General features: G+C 42.4%; 1 protein-coding gene across 1 annotated transcript; it reads left to right on the forward strand.

The window, feature by feature from the left end:
• The first annotated feature begins 2339 nt into the window (after nt 1-2339).
• Nucleotides 2340-19995, forward strand: ZNF410 (zinc finger protein 410). The gene is made up of 9 exons (XM_009489470.2): nt 2340-2427; nt 11672-11807; nt 12062-12295; nt 12594-12785; nt 13570-13729; nt 14554-14735; nt 17499-17588; nt 18727-18852; nt 19414-19995. The coding sequence occupies exons 1-9, from the start codon at nt 2395-2397 to the stop codon at nt 19596-19598; spliced, it is 1338 nt and encodes a 445-aa protein (XP_009487745.1). The 5' UTR covers nt 2340-2394; the 3' UTR covers nt 19599-19995.
• Nucleotides 19996-20512: the final 517 nt, after the last annotated feature.

Consider the following 20512-nt stretch of genomic DNA (forward strand, 5'->3'; position numbering starts at 1 on the left):
CTAGCTGTAAGCACGATAAAGTTTACTGGACCTGAAGGTCACCGGTTCAGCAGCTAACGTCAAGACCAAAGGCTGCCAACCCCGCTGCTTCAGGAGCTCTGTCCCCCTAAACTACAGGTAAGGCTAATAAGCAAAAACCGAAGTACAAGGTTGCTACATTACTTAGTCCTTTCTTGGGTTTTAGGTACGTTGCTAAGACATGTTATGTTTCTGGAATTATTAACTTGGTGTGTGTGGTTAGTGAGCTGCTGTGAGCTCAGGAGTTCTCCATCACAGACTGCAAGAACAGGCACACCAAATCGGAGCAAAGCAGAAACAGAAACCAAGTGCTAGTAGGAAACCAGTGTTTCCACAGATGCTGTAACAAACTGAAGTAATGTGTCTTTTGGGTTGATTTATGTTGAAGAAAAGATGACTTCAGCAGTTAAGCATTGAACTTGACCGTAAGCTTCCTGCATAATCTTCATCTGTAAAATATTCTCCAGATCAAAAGGTTATTTTAAGAGGAATCAGGCTGCAGCTGAACACTGCAACCCCGGTACCATCCCGACGGAACCGGGGAAAAACCCAAGCGCCAAGCTGTTACTGTTCTGTCTTTCGGGGCTGAGGGGAACAGCAGGAACACCGCTCCCGGGGCAGGCGGGGGGGTTCCCGCACGGGACAAGGCTCATCCCCGCGGAGGCTCCTCAGGAAAGCCGGGCCCAGGCAGGCAGCGGGGCAGCGCCACAGCGGGAGGCCCCCGGGGAGGCGGCGCTGCCGGGCAGCGGCACGGCCGGGGAGAGGCGGGGGGACTGGGGCACCGCCCCGCGCAGCCGCCGCTGGGCCCCGGCGGCGGCCGGGGCTGGAGGCGGCGGGCGGAAGCGGCGGGCGGAAGCGGCGCTCCTTACGGCGCTCACCACAGAGCTGGAGGAGCGGCGCCCCCCACCCCAGCCCTGGCATTTCCGGTGGGTGTTCCGTCACATCCGGGCGGCTGAGATGCCGGTAAGGCGGGCGGGGGGAGGCGGGGGCCTGGGCGCTCCTCCAGGACTCGCCGCCCTCTGCGGGGCACGGCAGCCGAGCGGGCCGGGGAGCGGGGGTGGGCGGCCCGGCCCCCCCACCGCCGGGGCCTGCCCCTCACGGCGACGGACCGGCCCCCGCGGGGGGGAGGGGCGCGCACCTGCCCCGCGGGGGGGAGGGGCGCGGCCCTAGCCGGACCTCGGCGCTCGCCCTGCCCCGTGGCGCCGGGTCTGTCGTGTGTCCTCCCCTCCCCCCTCCCGGGGCTCCGGCCGGTGCCCTCCCGGCTGTGGTGTGGGCAGCCGGGCCTGGCAGCTCCGGCTCTCGTCCCCGTGGGTCGCTCGGGGCCCGCCTCCCGGGCGCGGGCTGAAAGGGGGCAGCGGGTGAACAAGCGGGAATGTTCCCGAGCCCCGGCTTGCGAGCGCCGGTCTGAGTTAGGCTGCTCACTGCGTTTGGTACCTTGTCCCTTCGCGGCAGAAGGTGAGGCTCCCGCACGGAGCGTCTCGTGCCGCACTGCTTGCTCTCAGGTGTACTAGAGGAAGGCTTTTAGGTTCTCTTTTTAGTTGATCCAGTATTCTCAGTTTTTTTAATATATTCAATAGATTTGTAATTGTGATGGAAGGGGGGAAGAACTGTACATAGTTCACTTCTCCCATCGCTAGTGTCTGAGTGCTTTCCCAGTAGGCAAAAATAGATACAGACTTGTTCTCATTTTCCCTTGTAGCCCAAAGAAGAAATGATGCATGGGTATTTGAAATAATGTCTAATCTACCTGTGTTCATCAAGGTATCTCTCATAATTGGAAATGTAATATCTTAACAGACAAGAAAAGCAGAGGTTTCCTGGTGACAGGTGGTTTGTATATGGTTGCCTTTCATCAACAATTTGGATAATTCCACTGTTTTGCAGGCTGGGAATTCAGCCTCCTTGTCTCTCACATGCTCTGTGTGATTTTCAGTTGGTCCCATAAGTTTCCAGCACAAACAATTCAATTTTCCATTGCAAATGAACTATTGCAAAGAAAATGTGGTAAATAGCCTTTTGAAAATTAATTTCACAGTGTTAAGATGTTTTGCTGACTCAATGACAAGAGAAATTGCAGAACCTGCGTAAATGACTTTTCCCAGTACTTAAAAATATATTTTACTATTGTATGCAACATCTGCTCTCTTTTTGCTTTGCTCTCATTTTTTTGGTATCTATCTCTTTATATTTCCTTTTTTGTTGTTTTAGGTTAAATTGAATATTTGTGCAACACAGATTCTTGCAGAAGGACTACCACGCTGTTTTACACTTAGGAAAATATGAGAATAAGCAGGGAGTGTTGTTCTCTCTGAACTAAAAAAAAAAAAAAATCTGTGCCTTGCTGAGGACAGCTGCAGGAATCAGACACTTGAATCAATGTTATCGGATGAGTTAGAATCCAAACCTGAGGTGAGCAATTATGAACTGGGTTTGGTTCCCAGGGACATTTATGGGCAACACTTAGAAAAAGTTCAGTGAGTTTACTCAGTTTGTTGCTTACATATTAATTCTCAAAGTGTTTTCAGTAGCATCTTCTAATGCTTCCATGTTTTGATTTGGAATGGTAAAACATTGAAGAATATTGCAGGTTTTTTCCCCTCCTTTCAGGTGTCAGCCAATACTCTTGCCTGTTCTCAGGTTACATTATTTTTTTCACTATTATAATGTTCTTTCTGTTACCAGAATAAAATAAATTACTGTATTGACTACTTCTTTCCCTCAAACCAAATTGACTTTACTCGGTTTGGGAGAGTCTGGATTATTCTATTAGCATCAGCCCATTCTGTTTTTTAAAGTACTGTGTTTCCACTAAGCAGTTGGCAGAAGTGGTAGGCAGCAGCACCCAGGGGATCCTGGTTGCTGGGTGTGAGGCTGCTGGACTATTCCCAGGTTCAGCCAGTAGCATGGCTGAGCATGAAATGCAGGGATGTGTGTGCACACAAGTGCACGCAGAGCTGGCCACAAACAGGTTAACACATACATAGGTAAAGTACCTTTAAGAGGTAAAGAAAAACAGCATGAACCAACAAAAAAGTTTGTTAGTGCAATATATCTATACCCTCACTCAACTCATGCATGCTCACATTGACAGATGTCTCTGGTCTCTGCCAGGCCTGAAGTCTTTCTGGTATCTGTGTCCAGACTCAGGGCTTTTTAGCCAGTTTCTGGCTGGACTCTTGGGTTTTTCCAGACTGTGGTTGCCTCCTCCTCGCATGTTAGTAGGCTAGAAGTTCACTAGCAGTGCACCCACTTGTTGGGACCATATTTAGGAATATGTTTAGTAAGTAGATAGAAGGGACTGCAGTGATCAGACACAACAGTGTACTGACCAGCAGCCAGCTAACATATGGCCAGAGTCTCTTCTTTCCCCCCGACCCATGGTTCTTTCTCCACTTAAGCCACCTCGATTCCTCCCTTGATCCTCCCCCTAAACATTGCATAATAAGTTTTACACATCCTGAAGTCCCTGTTGCCTCCAATAATAAGTTTGGTCTTTCCTATAGCCCAAGACAATTTTGTTTTCTTACCAGTTAGAAAAGTTCTGGTTGAACATCCACAAGATTTCACTTCAGCAGTGGCCCATTGATTAGTGTCTGAGGAGTTCTGGTCTTTGTTACTCTCGCCTGTAATTTGCTAGATACAACTGTCTGCAGTTTGTTACATTCAACACAGTTGTATCAGTGTGTTCAATTTATTACTTCTGTTTCTTGCCTTTTAGGCTGAATAGCCATTAGCCAGCTATCTGTACATTCCCCCACTTAAAAATGCGGAGGACTGTATCGCCTTGTCTCCTTGCTTTTTTGATTCTCAGCTTTACCTCTTCAGAATGCTAAGGTCCTAGAGCAGAGGAGTTAGTACTGCTGTGAAGTACCTTTTGGGGAAATTCACAGGTGTAAATAGAATTGTTTTTATTGAGTCTTCTGTTTCTATCCCTTTTCAGTCCATATGCAATACAGCAGGTATCTTAAACTGGTACTCTGAGCAGAATGATGATTACATGCTGGTAATTCACCACAGCCCAGGTGATGTGGTAAGGTATTTGTTTCTTAATGGAGCAGCCAGAGTAATTTCAATCACACTCTTCAGGAAAAGTAGCTGCAAATTCGTAGTAGCTGAGTAGTCTCAGCACAGGCTGCAAGGATTTCCTTTCTCTTGCCTTGTGGTTGGTATCTCGTAACTGCTATCAAATTTTCTCCCAGTTCTGAATGATAAGGTGGGGGACTTCGTTACTTCAGTCTGTGAGTGGGTGGATTCCCATAGATTATTTCTGACAGCCAAGGACCAGGATAGTTGGAATGCTTGTTCCCTCATTCTTCAAATAAGAGCTGTAACTGGGCCTTGTCTTTTCTCTACTTCAGTAAGGTATTTGCTAATTAGGCGTGTTTACATAATAGTCCTGTTTCCCCATAGCAGAGTTGCATTTCCTTCCCAGCAAGCCCAGAACAGAGTAGGTTGTTCTCCAGGAGGGATAGGCCTGATGCATGAAAGCTACAGTGGTTGCAGAGGGCATCCTTTCCATAGATGCTGTCTTCTAAACCATGTTCCTCAATACTGATCAAGGCCATTTTATACTACAAATTGGAATTCATTTGCATTGTGGATTACCCAATCTATACACACCTCTTTCTCGTTCTGATTGTGAAAGTAGAGTGTTAAGTTAGTACTGTTTTTCTACTCTGTTGATGTGAACCTGGTAGATACCCTTTTTACACCTTTCCCAAATAGCAATTCAAGTACCTCTGAAAGTCAGTCATGATTTTATATCCTCTGGGGAGCTATGGTACCATAATTCTTATAGCCACGGATGTTCTTTCGTATCCCCTACTGTGGGAGAAAGGTATTAATTAAGAGAAAACTGTATTTGTGTAACATCTAGATAACATTAATCAAAGCACTATAGATGGATTGCATAAGCTTCTTTGCTACTGGTCTTATCCGTAAAGAAGCCACCAATGTGCCAGAAAATGTTTAATACTTGAGTACAGGTGAATCCTACTTTCATAGGAAGTTATAAAGTTGCTTCGAGACGGTTTGTAGGGGCAGATGGATCTGCTTTTCCTTCTGGACTCCCTGCTCCCAAAGCTGTGTTACCAGCATTCCTCAGGGAACTGATAAGATCTGCATTTTGCATGCTTTGAACCTTCAGGGTGATTTTTTGTTACACTTGCAAATATTTCCAGCCGCTTCCACCACACTGATCCACTACAGAGTGCTTTCTGCTGTCAGGGGTAGCTCTGGCACAATCAAGTGAACTACAGCTCTGGTCTATAAATTGAATTGGCTGTTGAAAAGGGGGTTGAGAGAGGTATTTTAGCCTCTCATTTCTCTCCCTGTCAGCACTTGACAAGGAGAGACTCTTGGGAATGAATTCATTCCCCAGAGGTTGTATGGGAGGAGGGAATCCTAGTGCAGCCTGCCCTCCACACCCTTCACCTCCAGCCCCTCCTGTCCCCTCTCCCCCTCCGCCTCTGCTAAATGTTCTGTTGACCTCTTGGGTTTGTAATGGTTCACTGGTGAAATTTAGAACAGAAAGAGTATCAATTAAAAGCATGGTCCCTTCTGCTCTGTGAGTCTTAATCTAGCTCTCCAGTGGGAGGAGGGATCTGAAGGTTAGTACTGGAGCAACTTTCCCCCCTGTCCCTCCCAGCCACCCCCACCTCAAACAAAGCAGCTGCCTGACACTTCCGGGCTTTTGAATCATCTGATGAAGGGGGTCTGTTATGGGACACAAGCTTAACACGATCTGTCCCAGATGGTCATATTCTCATTTGTTTCTGTAGTGTTTTGTGTTACTTTTAGGATCTCTAGGGGGGGTTCCCAGTTCTTTAAACAGAAGTTCTTCAGTTAAACCGAAATTCTTTTGTTGCAGTCCTTTGTCATTCCCCACCCCATCCCCACCCCCCAGGCCAGGGACATTATCCAAGCTTCTTGGTAACACAAGTGTTCTGCACTGCTTGTGGTGATAGACCCTGGGATCATCCTGTCCAACCATCTCTGTTGACCAGCAGGGATGACAATTATTTGTTTAGTGACAAGATCCAAGAAATATTTTACATTTTTAGTACATAAATGGTCTACATTACAGGATTTTCAGAGTTATGTAGTGTTTCAGCAGAAGGAGTAAAAGGAGGGTATATTCAAGAAGGTGGTATGGCAGAGCCAGAAATAAAATTCTTCATAACAGGATGCAGCTGAACTTTGCTCATTTTGTCCCTCTCAGGCTTATAGATTCTCTCTGTATGACTCTCGCGTGGCCCATAAAGTTTGAATCTAAGTTGGGGATGTCCTTTTGCAATTAATCAATATAAAAATTTGTTTCAATTTCCAAGGAATATCTTCGCTGTAGAGTAAAGCGACTTTACACCTCTTATCATTCCTTTTGTGTTCTGTTAATATTCTGTACCTTCAGTTTCCTTAACTATTCCTATTCAGGTCCCCCAAGATGTTCTGTCTGCTTGTTTACAAATTCTAGCACTTTGGCCATATTTGCAGAAGGATCAGTCCCCTCCTTACATTGAGATTCTATAGTCACCATCTCAGGAATACTTACAGCCCATCTGGATCCTGTTTGTGATGCCACATATCATGTTGTTACGAGAGCTGACGAGCTGTAGCATCCAGGAGATTCCTCCCCTCCTGGTCCTTCAGACAAGAGACCGCTGGACTGCTCCCAGGTGCAGGCAGAAGTGAGGCTGAGCCTGAACTGCAAATATGTGCCCATGCACACATAGACAATACAGACACATATGGCTGTAAACACTAACACATGGCAGGACATGTGTTTTGCCTTTACAGGCAGCCACAAACACAAATGTCAGTCACATGGAACAGGAGGACCACAAATGGCCTAATTCTGTTCCTATTTATCAGATAATCAGGCTTGAAATTTGCTAGCATATCCCATCTGTGCCCTCTCTCAGCTGACACGCATACTCACAGTCATGGATCTGTCCAGTCTCTGCCAAACCTTGAGTCCTTCCAGTATCCATCTCCAGGCCCTGGGCTTTTTAATCCAGCCTCTGGTCAGAATCTTGGGTTTCCAGATTGTGGTTTCCTCCTATTCACAGGCTAGTCCAACTTGAAGTTAACTAGATGAACATACTCAGAAACTATTTAGGAGCAGACAGCACTTGAGAAGACAGGATAGACTACAGTGATGAGGCAGAGCAGCTGTACTGACCTGCAGCCTGCTAATGTGGTTAACACATTATCCCCCCAACACTTCCTGTTCCCTGTGGTGATTCCTCTCCTATCCACCTTGATCCCTCCCTTTCCCCATCTTTGATCCTTCCCCTAAACATCCATAAGTTTTTCACGTTCCCACAGCCTCCTTTTAAGACATCTTAATAACCTAGTCTCAGAATTTCCCCCATATCCCACAGGAAGTTTGCTCTTGCCTATGAGATGTGTTCTGGTAACCCATGATAATGTTGTTCCTATCTCTTACAAAGTTTCTGGTTGAATTTCTTCAAGGTCACACTGAAGTCGTTCCTGTAATGACCCATCCATCAGTGTCCCAGGAGTTCTGGTCTTTGTTGCTCTCCCTTATCTGCAGTTTGTTAGCATTTGTGTATCTGCACATTTAATTTATCACCTCTCCTGTTCCTAGTCTGTCTTTTATGCTAAATAGCCAATTGCCAGATACCCTTACAATTTCCTATTTGCTTTCAGCTGCAAAACCAAATTAAAAGAAACATAAGAAAGCAGTACACAGTGTTTGTAATTATTTTTTTCCCATATTCCAGTTGCATAGCTGTCAAAGGTATTCAACAATTTTGAACAGGAAGGAAGGTTTCTCAAAGTACTTGGCTCTCAAGATACAACTGTCACATGAAAATTTTTACTTTCTCAGAATTATTTAATGTAGATTTGGGAGGGATGTATTCAGTGATTGGATTGATTTAGTTTATGGGAAGGGGTGGGGTTTTTTATTCCAAATTTTAACAATGAGCATGATTCATGTTCTTTTGTTTACTTCTGCTTCTTTTGCCCCCTTTTAATTCTCTCTACTAGCTTGTTATTACTTTACAAAGCAAATTAGAACGATCTCTCTTCTTTTGAGCATCTGTTTGTGGCTGCTGCATTTTGTTTTACCCCTTAATGTTGCTCTGTGGAAGTGGAGGGTTTGAAGCAAAGCTTTCATATTGTAGGAGGAAAGTTTTATCTAAGGCTTTCTGTATAAAAATAGAAGAGTCCATAAACAAGTGTTTCATGGTAGAGTAGGCAGCAGCAGGGATCATGAACAGCTTTTAAATGAAAGACAATCCAGTAATTTAGAACCATCTTGCTGCTCACATTTTTTTAGTCCAACATCTTTCTTCTGGTTGCCTTGCTCTGTTATTCCTAACTCCCTTCTCTTTTTACCCCTCTTTCTCCTGTTTTTTAATCTTAAATTAGAATGCATGGCTTTGGAGGGGGGACTCTCTCTTATTGCCTATGTATTTCTTTGACAACATAAAAATAGTTCCCTCTTCTGACTGGGGCCTCTGGATAATCTTATAATATACCTAAAAGGAAAAAATGCTAACCTTTCAAACTGCAGTCTGGCTTGTGGCCTAGTTCAAGTGGGATATTGCCATCTGAATGACTCCAGGACTTAATTTTTACCTTCATAACTGTTGGTGATGGCAGGCTGCTCGTAAGGGAGGATGACCTGGGAGCCACGGGTGATCCCAGCCCAGGCAGTGCCCTCAGTGACCAGGGCATGGTCCTGCAGCACCTGAGCACAGCAGGCAGAGACAGGTGCTGGACACAGGGTCCATCCACAGCAAAGTAATGAACCAGGTCCAGGGTCTATCCAGAGAGCCCAGTCAGGAGTAGCAGAAGATGGGGCTGGAGGCACTGATGCAGTAAAAGTCTGAGGTCCATCCAGGAGGCAGGGCTTGAGCCAGATAAATGCACAGCTCAGGAAGAGACTAAGAGCACAGGCTGAGTTTAAATGGAGCCTCTGGGCAGAGGGTGTGGGTGGGGGGTCCAGGTGAGACCACTCAGGGCAATTAAGGCTTCAGGGCTCTGACAGCAGTAACTCTTCGAGGTAAAACTGTTTGAGGAAGCATCAGTATTTCCAGTGTTTTCATGAGAAGAAATAAGCATAGAGAAATCAGAGCCCAAACTATTGGGAAACTCTGCAGTTTCTTTGATTTAATGAACTTTGTCCTGATGCAGGAGAGGCTCAAAAGGCTGGTATCTGCTATAGAAATAATTTGGAATTGGGTGCCAGTAGTTCTGAAAATTAAATACTAAGAGAATCACAACGTACAAAGTAAGAATCAAATTATTAGTGACTGTTGGGTTTTAATCACAAATATACTATGGGCATATCATACTTTTTTACTCTGTTTCTTTTGACACTGATAAACCATCTCACTGCACAGACAACTCAGTCTGGGCTTTCGTGAATGCAGGCTAAAATATGTCACAATGAGGGTAGTAGCTTTTTAATAACTGTCTTGTGCAGTTTCCTTCTAAATGCCAAAGATAAAGGAAATCTGTTGCATACAGTTGTTTGCCAGACAGCAGCAGAATGCAGGATCTTTGTGTCAAGGAGTTTCCTAGAGATAAGGAATAGTGACTTGAGGGTTAAGTTTTCGGTGTGTTGTTATTTTCCATATTTCTTTCATCTGTGTTTTTCAAAATATCTTGAGAATATGAGTATAGGAGTAAGACTGTTTGACAGAACTTACAGACAAATAAATAGATCCTATATATGTTTTTTGAGGGGCATTTTCTCTGAAATGTGGAGTATGTGTCTGAGTCTGTTACAACTGACCCCTTTCAGTCTTTCTGGTCTCCAGAAGTTTAATTGTATACAGGGGAGGGAGCTGAGACCATATTTGTTAAAAAAGCTTTTGGAGTTCATAGAAGAATTAGTTCGGTCCATTGCAAAAGTTGCGCTGTTATCTCCTAACTCCCAGCAGCGCTTCCTTTGTTAAATCAAAATATTTTAATATGGACTTCTGTGGCACCTGTAATGGAAAAAAAGAGTCTTATTTCTGTGTCTGTGCCTTGGAGGTAAAGAGGAGTCCAACATTATACCCAGTAGTGTGACCAAAGCTTGAGATGTTGTCAAGGGGACAGAATGAGTAAACAAGGCACATGGTTTACTGCTCTGAACTTGGTTAAATATGGGAAGAATTTCAGGGGCAAGGAAAGGCATTTCTCTGACTTTTCCATTCCTTTTCAAATGTCAGATTCCCTTTTCTATAACTCAAGATTTTTAGGAGTTAGCCAGAAGTAATTTTTGCATTGACAGAGCTGACTGATGTTAAGGATAGCTAAATCTGCTGGACTGAACAACCCAGGCATTTCTCACCTCCTGGGCCCATCAAGATGAGGGCTGCTCCCTATTTCTGATCTTGGATCCAGCCACTACTGAGGTTTAGTACAATTTTCAAATAGGTGCACACACACATGCATTGTACAGATGTGACTGGCACCAAACAGGTTAACACAGGTAGGATGCTCATACCCACAGAAACACAGGCAGCGCAAGGTGCCTGATTCTGCTTCCAAGGGTTGCTGCCTAGAGAAAACCTTCATGGGTTTCTCCAGGATATGTCCCCACACCTCTCCTGCTTGCCAACTAGTCTGACTTGGAGGTCACTAGCATATGACACAGACACACTCTAGAGAGCGCGATCCCACAGGAAATAGTTAGGAATGGAGTTTAATAAGAAGACAGGACAGACTGTGATGGTTAGTTAACCAACTTCCTGCTTATATGTAATGGGCCTCTTTTATCCTCCCCTTTGCATTTTCCTGTGTTTGTTCTGCCCTGATCCACCTTGGTCCCTTCCTTTTCCTGCCTTTGGCCTTTCCCTTAAACAATGCATAATAAGTCATGTACAATCCCCCAAATCTCTTGTTCAGTCCCAAAGTCCTCCTCAGGGAATGCATCTCAGTATAAGTCCTATACCTCTTTATGCAATAGTCCCCCTTATTTTGCACAGTATTCTGGAGAGGGTTTCTTGTGTTGAATCCCCTTAGCTAGTGGGTTTCACACTGAGGACAGTGGCTTTAATTGTCCATCTTTGATGGTCTTAGGAGTAGCTGATTTGGGTGGATAAGGCTGTCTGTGTTCTCCCCCTTGTCATCCCAACCTTGTTCCTCTGATCTTTATCTGCCTATTTTGAATAGCTGTTAGCTAGATATCTTTGCAACTAGTCTTTTGCTTGCTTTTTATTTAAAAAAGGCCAGCTTTCTTTCAGTTAAGTATTTAAAGATGATGGTTTAAAAAAATACCTGTACCAAAGGCTGAGCATGGAAAACATTTACTTGGAAGCTTAGAGCCTAGTAAAGTTTCAAGTGGTAAAAGATGAATTAAAAAGGAATATATGCCTTAAAACATGGCATATATTGGTAAAATTTATGTTGGTAAAAGATTAATTAAAAAGGATTATACCCAAAGTAGCCTTCAGAGTAGTCTGCAATGATCCAGAGCTGTTCATTGTATGTTAAAGAAATGATGACAAATACAAACAAATCCTTCTTTGTCATTAATGTAAATTGAAAAACTTCCATTTACTTTGATGTGTATTCATGGGATTATAATTCAGTGTCTCCTACAAGACAGTAGGGGGGTAATGGACTGGGTTTAGTACCTTTTTAAATGATTGGTGCTGCTCTTGACCTAATCTTCACTATCTTTTTTCAGCTGCTGGTTCAGTTTGTTCAGAATACTTCTATTCCACTGGGGCAAGGGCTGGTGGAATCCGAACCAAAAGACATCACCTGTCTTTCTCTCCTTCCTGTTACTGAGACCTCAGAATGCAACAGACTCATGTTGCCAGGTAAAATCTATGCGGCAGATCTTTGTGAGCCTTTACCTCTCGCTGATAAGGCATTACAGCGATGGAGGAACAAGTTCAGAAGGGCGACTGAAACTTTTCTCATTTAACAGTGAAGTCTGACTAGTTAGAAAATTCCTTCCTCCTCCAATCTCTCTCAAGTTCTAATTTTTTTCTAGGAAAAATAACTTCATAGGTACCTTTTAGTCATAGTGTATTTATACTTTTATTTACTCTGGTTTCACTTTCTTCACTAGATGATGAAAGAGATCTCACTTCTCCGAGTCACACTAATTCTTCCAAAGATGTTTCTTCATCTGCTGTTTTGAGAAGTCTCCAGGTAAATGTGGGCCCTGATGGAGAGGAAACAAGGGCACAGAATGTACAGAAACCATCTGAACTTCTGTCAACTCCAGAGACTTCGAGTTTATTGCAAGACCTCCAGCCCAGTGACAGCACTTCATTTATTCTCCTCAACCTAACAAGAGCAGGTAATTCTCCTTCTGTTTGTCATCTGGCTGGATATGTCTCAGACAACAGAATCCAGGAGATACAAGTACAGCTCTGTCCCTGCTGCTTTTGAAGGGGAAAGGTCATGAAATTTGCTGGGCATTACTGCATATTTCAGGAGCATTTAATTATCAACAGCTTCCTACAATGTAGAGGTCAGTGAAGACTTTTTCAGTGCAGCTATTGCATCTATGCCATGAACATTAGCCTCTGGGAAGCAAAAGAAATTTCCCTCTGTTACATTATCCTTCTGTTTCATGAAGCTGTCTTCTTTTCTAGGGCTGGGGTCTCCAGCAGAGCACTTGGTGTTTGTTCAAGATGAAGCAGAAGATTCTGGGAATGACTTTCTCTCTCATGATAGCACAGACAGCAGTACCCCATGGTTCCTACGAGTGCAAGAATTGGCCCACGACAGTTTAATTGCTGCCACTCGGGCACAGCTCGCTAAGAATGCCAAAGCAAGCAATAATGGTAGGAAATCCCCTGCTTCTGTCTCAAAGGTTGAATGTTCCATACAAGGCCTCTAGTTTTGGCTTGTTTCTTCCTCTGTCTCTCACTCTCTCTTGCTTTTAATCTATTCTGACATGTCTTCAAATCGTCAGTGACAGAATTATACAGAACAATCATGTAATTTTTCTGCAATATAAATAGGTCCTTCAGTTTTTCTCAGGGAATGAACTTCAGTGGAGCCAGCAGTTCTGTTGTAGTCCGCATGTTCTCTGGCACATGTAAAGAGTATCTTACTTCTGACTGCAGGTGTTTGTATTTCAACTTTCATTTTCACTTTCAAGTGTCTATTTTTAATGCATACTGTAATTCGTACTTTCTTCTTAGCTCCACTGAGTTTGGAGATCAGCTTTCTGGAGAATACATATTTGGATTGTCACATGCTTTGTGACTTAGTTATTTTAATAAATAATTGCAAACAAATGCAATATCTCTTTTTTAGCTAAGGTGTTTTTAAAATTAGTTATCCTGCCTGATACTTAAAATTGGTGGGTTGATATCAATATAGAGACCATTTCTACAATTTTTGATGCATTGGCTTTGTATTCTTCTTGTGATAAGCCTCATCTGGTAGCAGCTGGTCTGATATAGATAGTTTGTTGGGAATAGTTTATGGGCCTGGTAGAGTTTGCAAATCTGTGTCTGATCCCTGTTATGGGCTAGGCAGCAGCACATAGGACATGGTAAACAATTAGTAGCCAGGCATATACTTGCCTTACATTAGATTTTGCTGGGCTTTTTTTTCCAGGTGAAAATGTTCATCTTTGCTCAGGCGATGGGCAGCCGAAAGACTCTAGCCCCATTCCTCATTTATCTCGTGTGGAAAGGAAGCTGAAGTGCACAGTTGAGGGCTGCGATCGGACATTTGTGTGGCCAGCTCACTTCAAGTATCATCTGAAAACACACCGGTAAGCAGAATAAAGCTATATGTTGTCATAACTTTGAAAAACTGTGCTCTGTATTTGGGATAGCATTAGTTTTTGACATCGACAAGCTGTGAAAATCTGGTATTACTCTTAGAAATACTAGGCCTGTTGCTTTAGGTCATTTATGTTGAAACACTTTGATCAGTTTTAGATTATTTTGGCAGGTCCTTGTTAGTGTTTGGTTTAGAATATTTGTATTTTAACAGGTGCTCAATAAAGAGCATCAGTATCACTTCTGTGGTATAGTGAACATTAGGACTTGTAGGATGCTATCATATTTTTATATATCTGAACAAAGTTGCTTGCTCTAACAAATGACCCTAATCTTTTTTAGCTAAGAAATTGGCAGTCTCTAAGGTAAATTGTAGACAAGAAGCTTAAAAACTAGGAAGGACTCCAATAGACTTGAGCCCATCATCGAGCCCATCATCTTGCCCTGAGACAAGGCCAGCAGTAATTGCGTATGTTATATTTACACATACAGTCATTTTTGATCCTCCAGTGACTGAAATTCGGCAATGTTCCTATATAATCTGTTGCACTGCTTTACTAAATCATTCTGGGTAGGGAATAGGCAAGGTAGTATGATGAAAAGATATTACCTGAACAAATTCTTCCAGTGGACCACCCAGACACTAGTTCCTTAGGACTTAGGTCACTCACTTCGGTTGAGTCTCTCTGTTTTCTGATACTCATTTCAGTTTAAAATGTTTCTGCTTTTTATTTAATCAAAAAAAGAAGTTGAGTGTTCATCAAAAATACATTGCAGTAGCTGGTAATGAAACAGCTATTTTGTTGATTTCCAGGAACGACCGCTCCTTCACCTGCCCAGCAGAAGGCTGTGGAAAAAGTTTCTATGTCTTGCAGAGGCTGAAGGTGCACATGAGAACTCACAACGGTGAAAAACCCTTTGTGTGCACGGAGCTGGGCTGTGGGAAACAGTTCACAACAGCTGGAAATCTGAAGAACCACCTACGAATTCACACTGGTGTGTTTTAGACCTCACCTATTTGTGGTCTGCAGAGGTGGGGTCTTTACTGAGGAATAAACCACTTCCTCCTCCGTCCTCAAAATTTTGAGAATATTATGTTGTTTATCTCTGCCCTTCATTAATGTCCCTTTTCTGTCAATTCACATTGATCTATAGGTCAAATTAATCAACTGCTTACCCCCTTTACTATCCTGTATAATTTCACACAGGTTTCACCCTTCCAATACTGTGTGATGATGCTGTACTCTGCTCAGACCTACGCTCTAAAGGTTCCCTGCCCCCCTCAAGCTGTTTGATGGAGGGAGGGGTGTGTGTTGTTTTGGGGAGAAACTAGACTGTTCCCAGGGGAACAGTTAGTGAACAAAATTGCTGTAATTGGTTTTTATAAAGAAGCTATTTTAAATTCCTGAAAGGCACAATAGCTTAGATATTTCTCCAGTGTGGAGTCCTGGTGGCCACAGTTGTAGCTGTACTGACATCTGGCTGAATCTGACTAGCTTATGTTACCTATGCTGCTTGTAGAGTGACTACATTTGGCAAATTTAGGGAAGTGAGGAATACAGTGGAATGAGTAGCAAAAATAGAGTAGCAAAGTCTAGTAGAAAAAGGCAATAATCAGAAGACAGCATTTTCGCATGCGAACTGCTCTGTTTGTGCTAATGCTAATTCTGGATGTTACCATATGCTGGAGCCTATGTACTCTTAACTCTTGCTCAGCTTTTTATATTAAATAAAACAAGAACCTTTATTTCATAGTGCTGTATTTTATACATGGTTTGTTTATGCTGTCTCCTCTGGAGAATTTGATCCTGCCTTGTCAATATTTTTAGAAGTTGGTGCACCAGCCAAAGTCTTGACAACTGCATAAAGTGCTTTAGGTGTTTTTATCCTAGAAAGTGGTCTGAGAGAGGCACATAAGTTACTGCTGAAATGATAAGCAATTTAATAGTTAGCAAAGTTCATGGTGAATATTCTGGTGGTTTTGTTTGGTTGGTTTTTAAGCCTCAGGGTTATCACACCATTTAAACAAATGCCCCAGTTCAAGCCTCTCAGAATATTGTTAGAGATTCCCTGATGGCCTAGGAAGGTAGCATTGCATTACAATTGGTTAACATTTCAAAATAACTTTGACAACTGTGAGAGCACAAGGCCTCTCTAGTAAAATGAAATCGCAGATTATGTGGGCCGCCAGCAGCTGTTTATGCCTTCTGCCTTACTTAAACACTACCGTATGGTATGTACTTTGTAGATACATGGAAAAAGGTTGCTATTTTAAAGAATCTGCAGTCTAGCTAGAACACATGGTTTGGGGGCAGATGTTGGGATGCAGTTAAGAATTATATATACCAATAATAAAATTTTGAATGTGTAGTAACAGCAGCCATAGTTTTTACAGTTGTCTTTTGCACGTAAAGCTCCCAGCCAAGGCACAGATAAAGTTAATAGGCCCAGCTGACACATGCACAATCCTCCATGATAGAGTGAGTGGTCTGCAGCCAACAAAGTAGTAGCTTCTGGAGGAGTAAATAATAACTTTCTTACCTGCAAATTGATCATGTGCAATTAAGGGTGTGATCAGACCAAAGTTGTTATAAAACTGCAGGTGTAAATAGATCTAGGGTTTCTAATAGATGGAACTGTGTGCTGTTATTTTTGTCAATGGTAGTTTTTCTTCCTTCAAGTTTAAAATATTTATAACACGGCAGAAGGGACAATCAGTGTTTGAGAATCTGCCACATACTTCGGCTTTGTAACACCAATCAGAACATGCTGTGTTGATCCCTTTTACTCAGATCTGTTGAATACTACAGCAGATAGGAAGCTGAGAAATGAACTGTAGGGAGAGGACTTCTAAAGGAAAAAATCACAGTAGAAACATCTTTAAAAACAAGTTTACTCTGAAAGAACTATGTATACAGTAGACTATAAAATAGCTAAAATAGCTTGCTTGATCTCCTGTGGACTTGCTGTTACTCTGATACAGCAGTCTAGTTAAAGACTTGAAATCAGTGTTAAACATGGTATATTGAGTTCTTTAGTGGGATTTTGCAGGCAAAAGTTACCTCTAGTTTTATTTAAGGCTTTATTAAGAGGGTGTTTAGAACAGATTAATTATATTGCACTGCATTAGTGTAGTCACCTCCCAATTTATTATCATTTAGACAAATATAAAAATAGCTGTGGATATGTATAAAAATAACACATTTCAGCTTATGAGAACAAATGGTGTCTTGAATTACTGTTCCTCCACACATAAATATAAATGACTGACACATCTCTCATGGGATTTTGCTAAGTTCAGCCTGATCTGAAATAAAGTATAGAATCTGTCATGAAGGGAAATAGAGCTAATCGGATTTTTTGGCACTGAGAGGCAGAAAGAGAGCAGGATCCTGGGAGTGTGTGAAGCAGAGAGCTGGTTGTTAAGAACTGCATACAGAAGATATATCATAGTCCTGGCACTTTTATATTACTCTTTTGGTATTTAAATACTTGGAAGTTCTATTTAGAAACAGTGGACCCTTGCTTTGCTTTCAGTGAATGATGATCTAAGAATGTGTCAGAAAGAATGTCAGTGTTTCCTCTTGAAAGCTGATGAAGAGAATGCTTTAAAAGCCTTAGGAAGCATATGTGTAATTTCTGTTGAACTTTGTTGCATGTAAGGCCAAAAGGAAGAATGGGGTAGAGATCTTCAGAGGAACTTGGACAATCAGATCAAGTTGTGATCCCAAAATCTAAGAACTTACTTTTCCCTTCTAGGGGAAAAACCCTTTCTGTGTGAGGCACAGGGATGTGGTCGCTCCTTTGCTGAATACTCCAGCCTTCGGAAACATTTGGTTGTCCACTCAGGTAAGAGTCTTCACCTGACATTCTGTGACCTGAGAAAAGATCTGTGTTGTAGGATTTTGATTTGGTGTCCTTAAGAAAAATCCCCTGGCTTCTACAGGACTCCTGGTCATAGTGTTTCACGACTTCCTTTGTGGTGCCTGTAGCCTGTACACTTTTAATCTTTCCTGTTGTTTGTTTCTAAATCTTATGTTTCTAAATTCAAATTACATTTTTTAAATTTATTTTTTAAATTGTTTCTAAAATGTCATGAAGTTGGATATGTTTCATAGCTGCCATTTTCTTACTTAAAAGAGATAATCTAGCGCTTCTATGTATTAATCAAACCCATTCAAATCTGAAATCTCTCATGAGTGGGTTTCTGCCATAGGTAGGGTTTTCCTTTATTTAATACTACATACTTGTAATTGGACAAAGCATTAGATGGAAATATATTTCACAAGTGTTTCAAAGCTTCTGCCTTCTGTTTTGATTGATCTATCTTAAATATCATCAGCGTGTAATGAATATGGTTTGTTTGAGGAAGGGGAGATTGGGGTGGTGACTTTTGGGATTACCCAAGTTCTCCATGCTTTTTCTTTCCTGTCTCCTTGGCTTCCATGCTATTGAGCTCACACGTATGGACATCATACTTCTTGTATTGTGAAAATGATATACTGCTCTGTAAAATGGAATCCTTTCACAGTGACAAGTCACCATCCAGTCTCTACTCAGTAATGTAAACCAGATGCTGCAGTTTGCTGTGTGACGGCAGGAGATGGCAGGAGATTCCTTGCCTCTGCTTCCTTGCTTTTGGTCATTTCATTCTAGGTATGGGACACCAAATATTTCCATGTCACTGAGTAAGAGATTCCAGATAACTTGTTCCCTCTCATAAATCAGACTTGAAGACTTTATACTTTATGTTACTCTTCAGACTTGAGATTTCCAACAGCTGGCAATACTGATACCTAAAACTCTTCTGTTCTGGAAGCTTATTGCTTTCCAGAAAACAGGAATATTTCTCATTTGCTTTTTCACTATTCATTAGCACCAGTGGTGTCAACAGCCATTTCAAAACAGTATTACTGGTTTATTGGTTGATGAGGTCTATTCCCAATTTGGTAATTCTTGGAATATTTTTTCCCCCTTCTACTCCAAGGAGTGAAACCCCATCAGTGCCAAATTTGTGGGAAGACATTTTCCCAGAGTGGTAGCAGAAATGTGCATATGAGGAAACACCACTCCCGAATTGGAACAGCTGGCAGCAGGGAGCGAGAGCAGCCAGGTAAGGAAGGGAGGACACTTTCCATGGGGGAGAAGTGCAGGAACGAATTAGTGGATGGTCAAAGAGAAGGGAAGATGTTTGTCCTGAAAATACAAGACCACAAGCCAGTAAGGAATAAAAGACTGTTCCTCTTGGAGATGAGGATGGATTGCTCACCCTGCCCTTTTCTGGGATAGAAGACAAAGGTGTATTTCTGTATTGTGGTCAAGGGGCAGATAGGTTTATTGTTTGCAAAACTGACATCAATCTGGTATCTTTTTTTCACATGTAAGCTGTGCCCTTCATTATGTATTCTTGTTTTAAGAAGCCTGGGTTTTTATGCAGTGTGGATTATTTAAAGAGAAAGCCAAGCCTGCATGAGATCCCGCCATACTAAGGCTCAAAACAATAAATACAGGAGTTACCATCCATTGGAGCACTGGGTTCCCAGAGACTAGGAACGGATAAAGTAGGTGTCTAGGGAAGAAGACTGTGTGACTTGGAGGCGGGCAGGGATTGTATCGTATATTGCAGTATCATTACCTCATGAGAATTTTGGTTTACCCCTTTTTTTCACAATAGAGTCACTGATGGGCAGCAGTTTGCTGGAAGAATCTACGGTGCATAGTAAGAATCTCATCTCCATGAACTCTCAGCCCAGCCTTGGTGTAGAGTCTCTGCACCTGCCAGACACTGAGTCTATTATTGGAGTAGAGGAGGGTGAGACCAGCTGCTCTTTTTTCCGCCCTCTTATATGTGGTGACTGAAGCGGGATCGATCATTCCTCCTAGAGGTTCACCACACTACAGTGGGATGAGTGAACATTGCTTTAACTGTGCACAGAGCGGGTGGGTAGATGGAGAATGAATCATAAAACTGGAGTTGGAGAAGACCTACTGGACCAAGTTTCTCTCTTGCAGAGCTTAAAAGGTGAAGTCTGCTGCTTAGGTGTCATTTAGCCCATGTCGTGGAACGCCATTTCAAAGCTGTTTATGCAGTCCATTCTCCTAAAGCCTAACGCGTTTGTTTTGCTGGAGCACCTAGGAGCCCCAGCTAAGGACCAGGACCTCATTGTGCTAGGCACTGTACAAACATTCAGTATCTTGAGCAACAGGCCTTCCTTCCATCCTTTATCTTCAGAGACTATATTCTAATACATCTCACTGTCAGAAGCTGACTTACTATCTGAAATAAATGTACTACTTGATATCATTTAATTACATTTGCTGTGTTCTTTTCCTGCTTTCCCCAGTCACGTTTTCCTCCAAAATCTGTTTGGTATATCAAGCTTTTTAAATGAATCTACCATGTAGAGGTTTTGAATTCTTGTTAATTTAAAGAGTTTCTTCAGAATTGGGATTATTAAGAATGCAGAGTTTTGCTAAGATACTATGTGTCTATAATAGCTCCTATGCGAAGAGAATGCTTTCAGCTTATATTGCTCCCTAGCTGAATGTAAAGGTAGTGCTGCTGTCATTAAAGGTATTGCAATTTGGAGGTTCTTGCAGAAGCTGCAGCAGCTACCTGTGAATCAGGATCTGATGTGGTTTGGCTACCATCTCATAAATTGATGGGAGATGCTCTAGTGAGATGTCTTCTTTACTACAGTATTTTTATAGGTCAGCTGAACAGGCTGAAATTCTTCTAACTAAACATTACAAAATATTTTCATAAAATGCAA

The sequence above is a fragment of the Pelecanus crispus genome, chromosome 6 (assembly GCF_030463565.1).
Source record: "Pelecanus crispus isolate bPelCri1 chromosome 6, bPelCri1.pri, whole genome shotgun sequence".
In the NCBI taxonomy this organism is placed as follows: domain Eukaryota; kingdom Metazoa; phylum Chordata; class Aves; order Pelecaniformes; family Pelecanidae; genus Pelecanus; species Pelecanus crispus.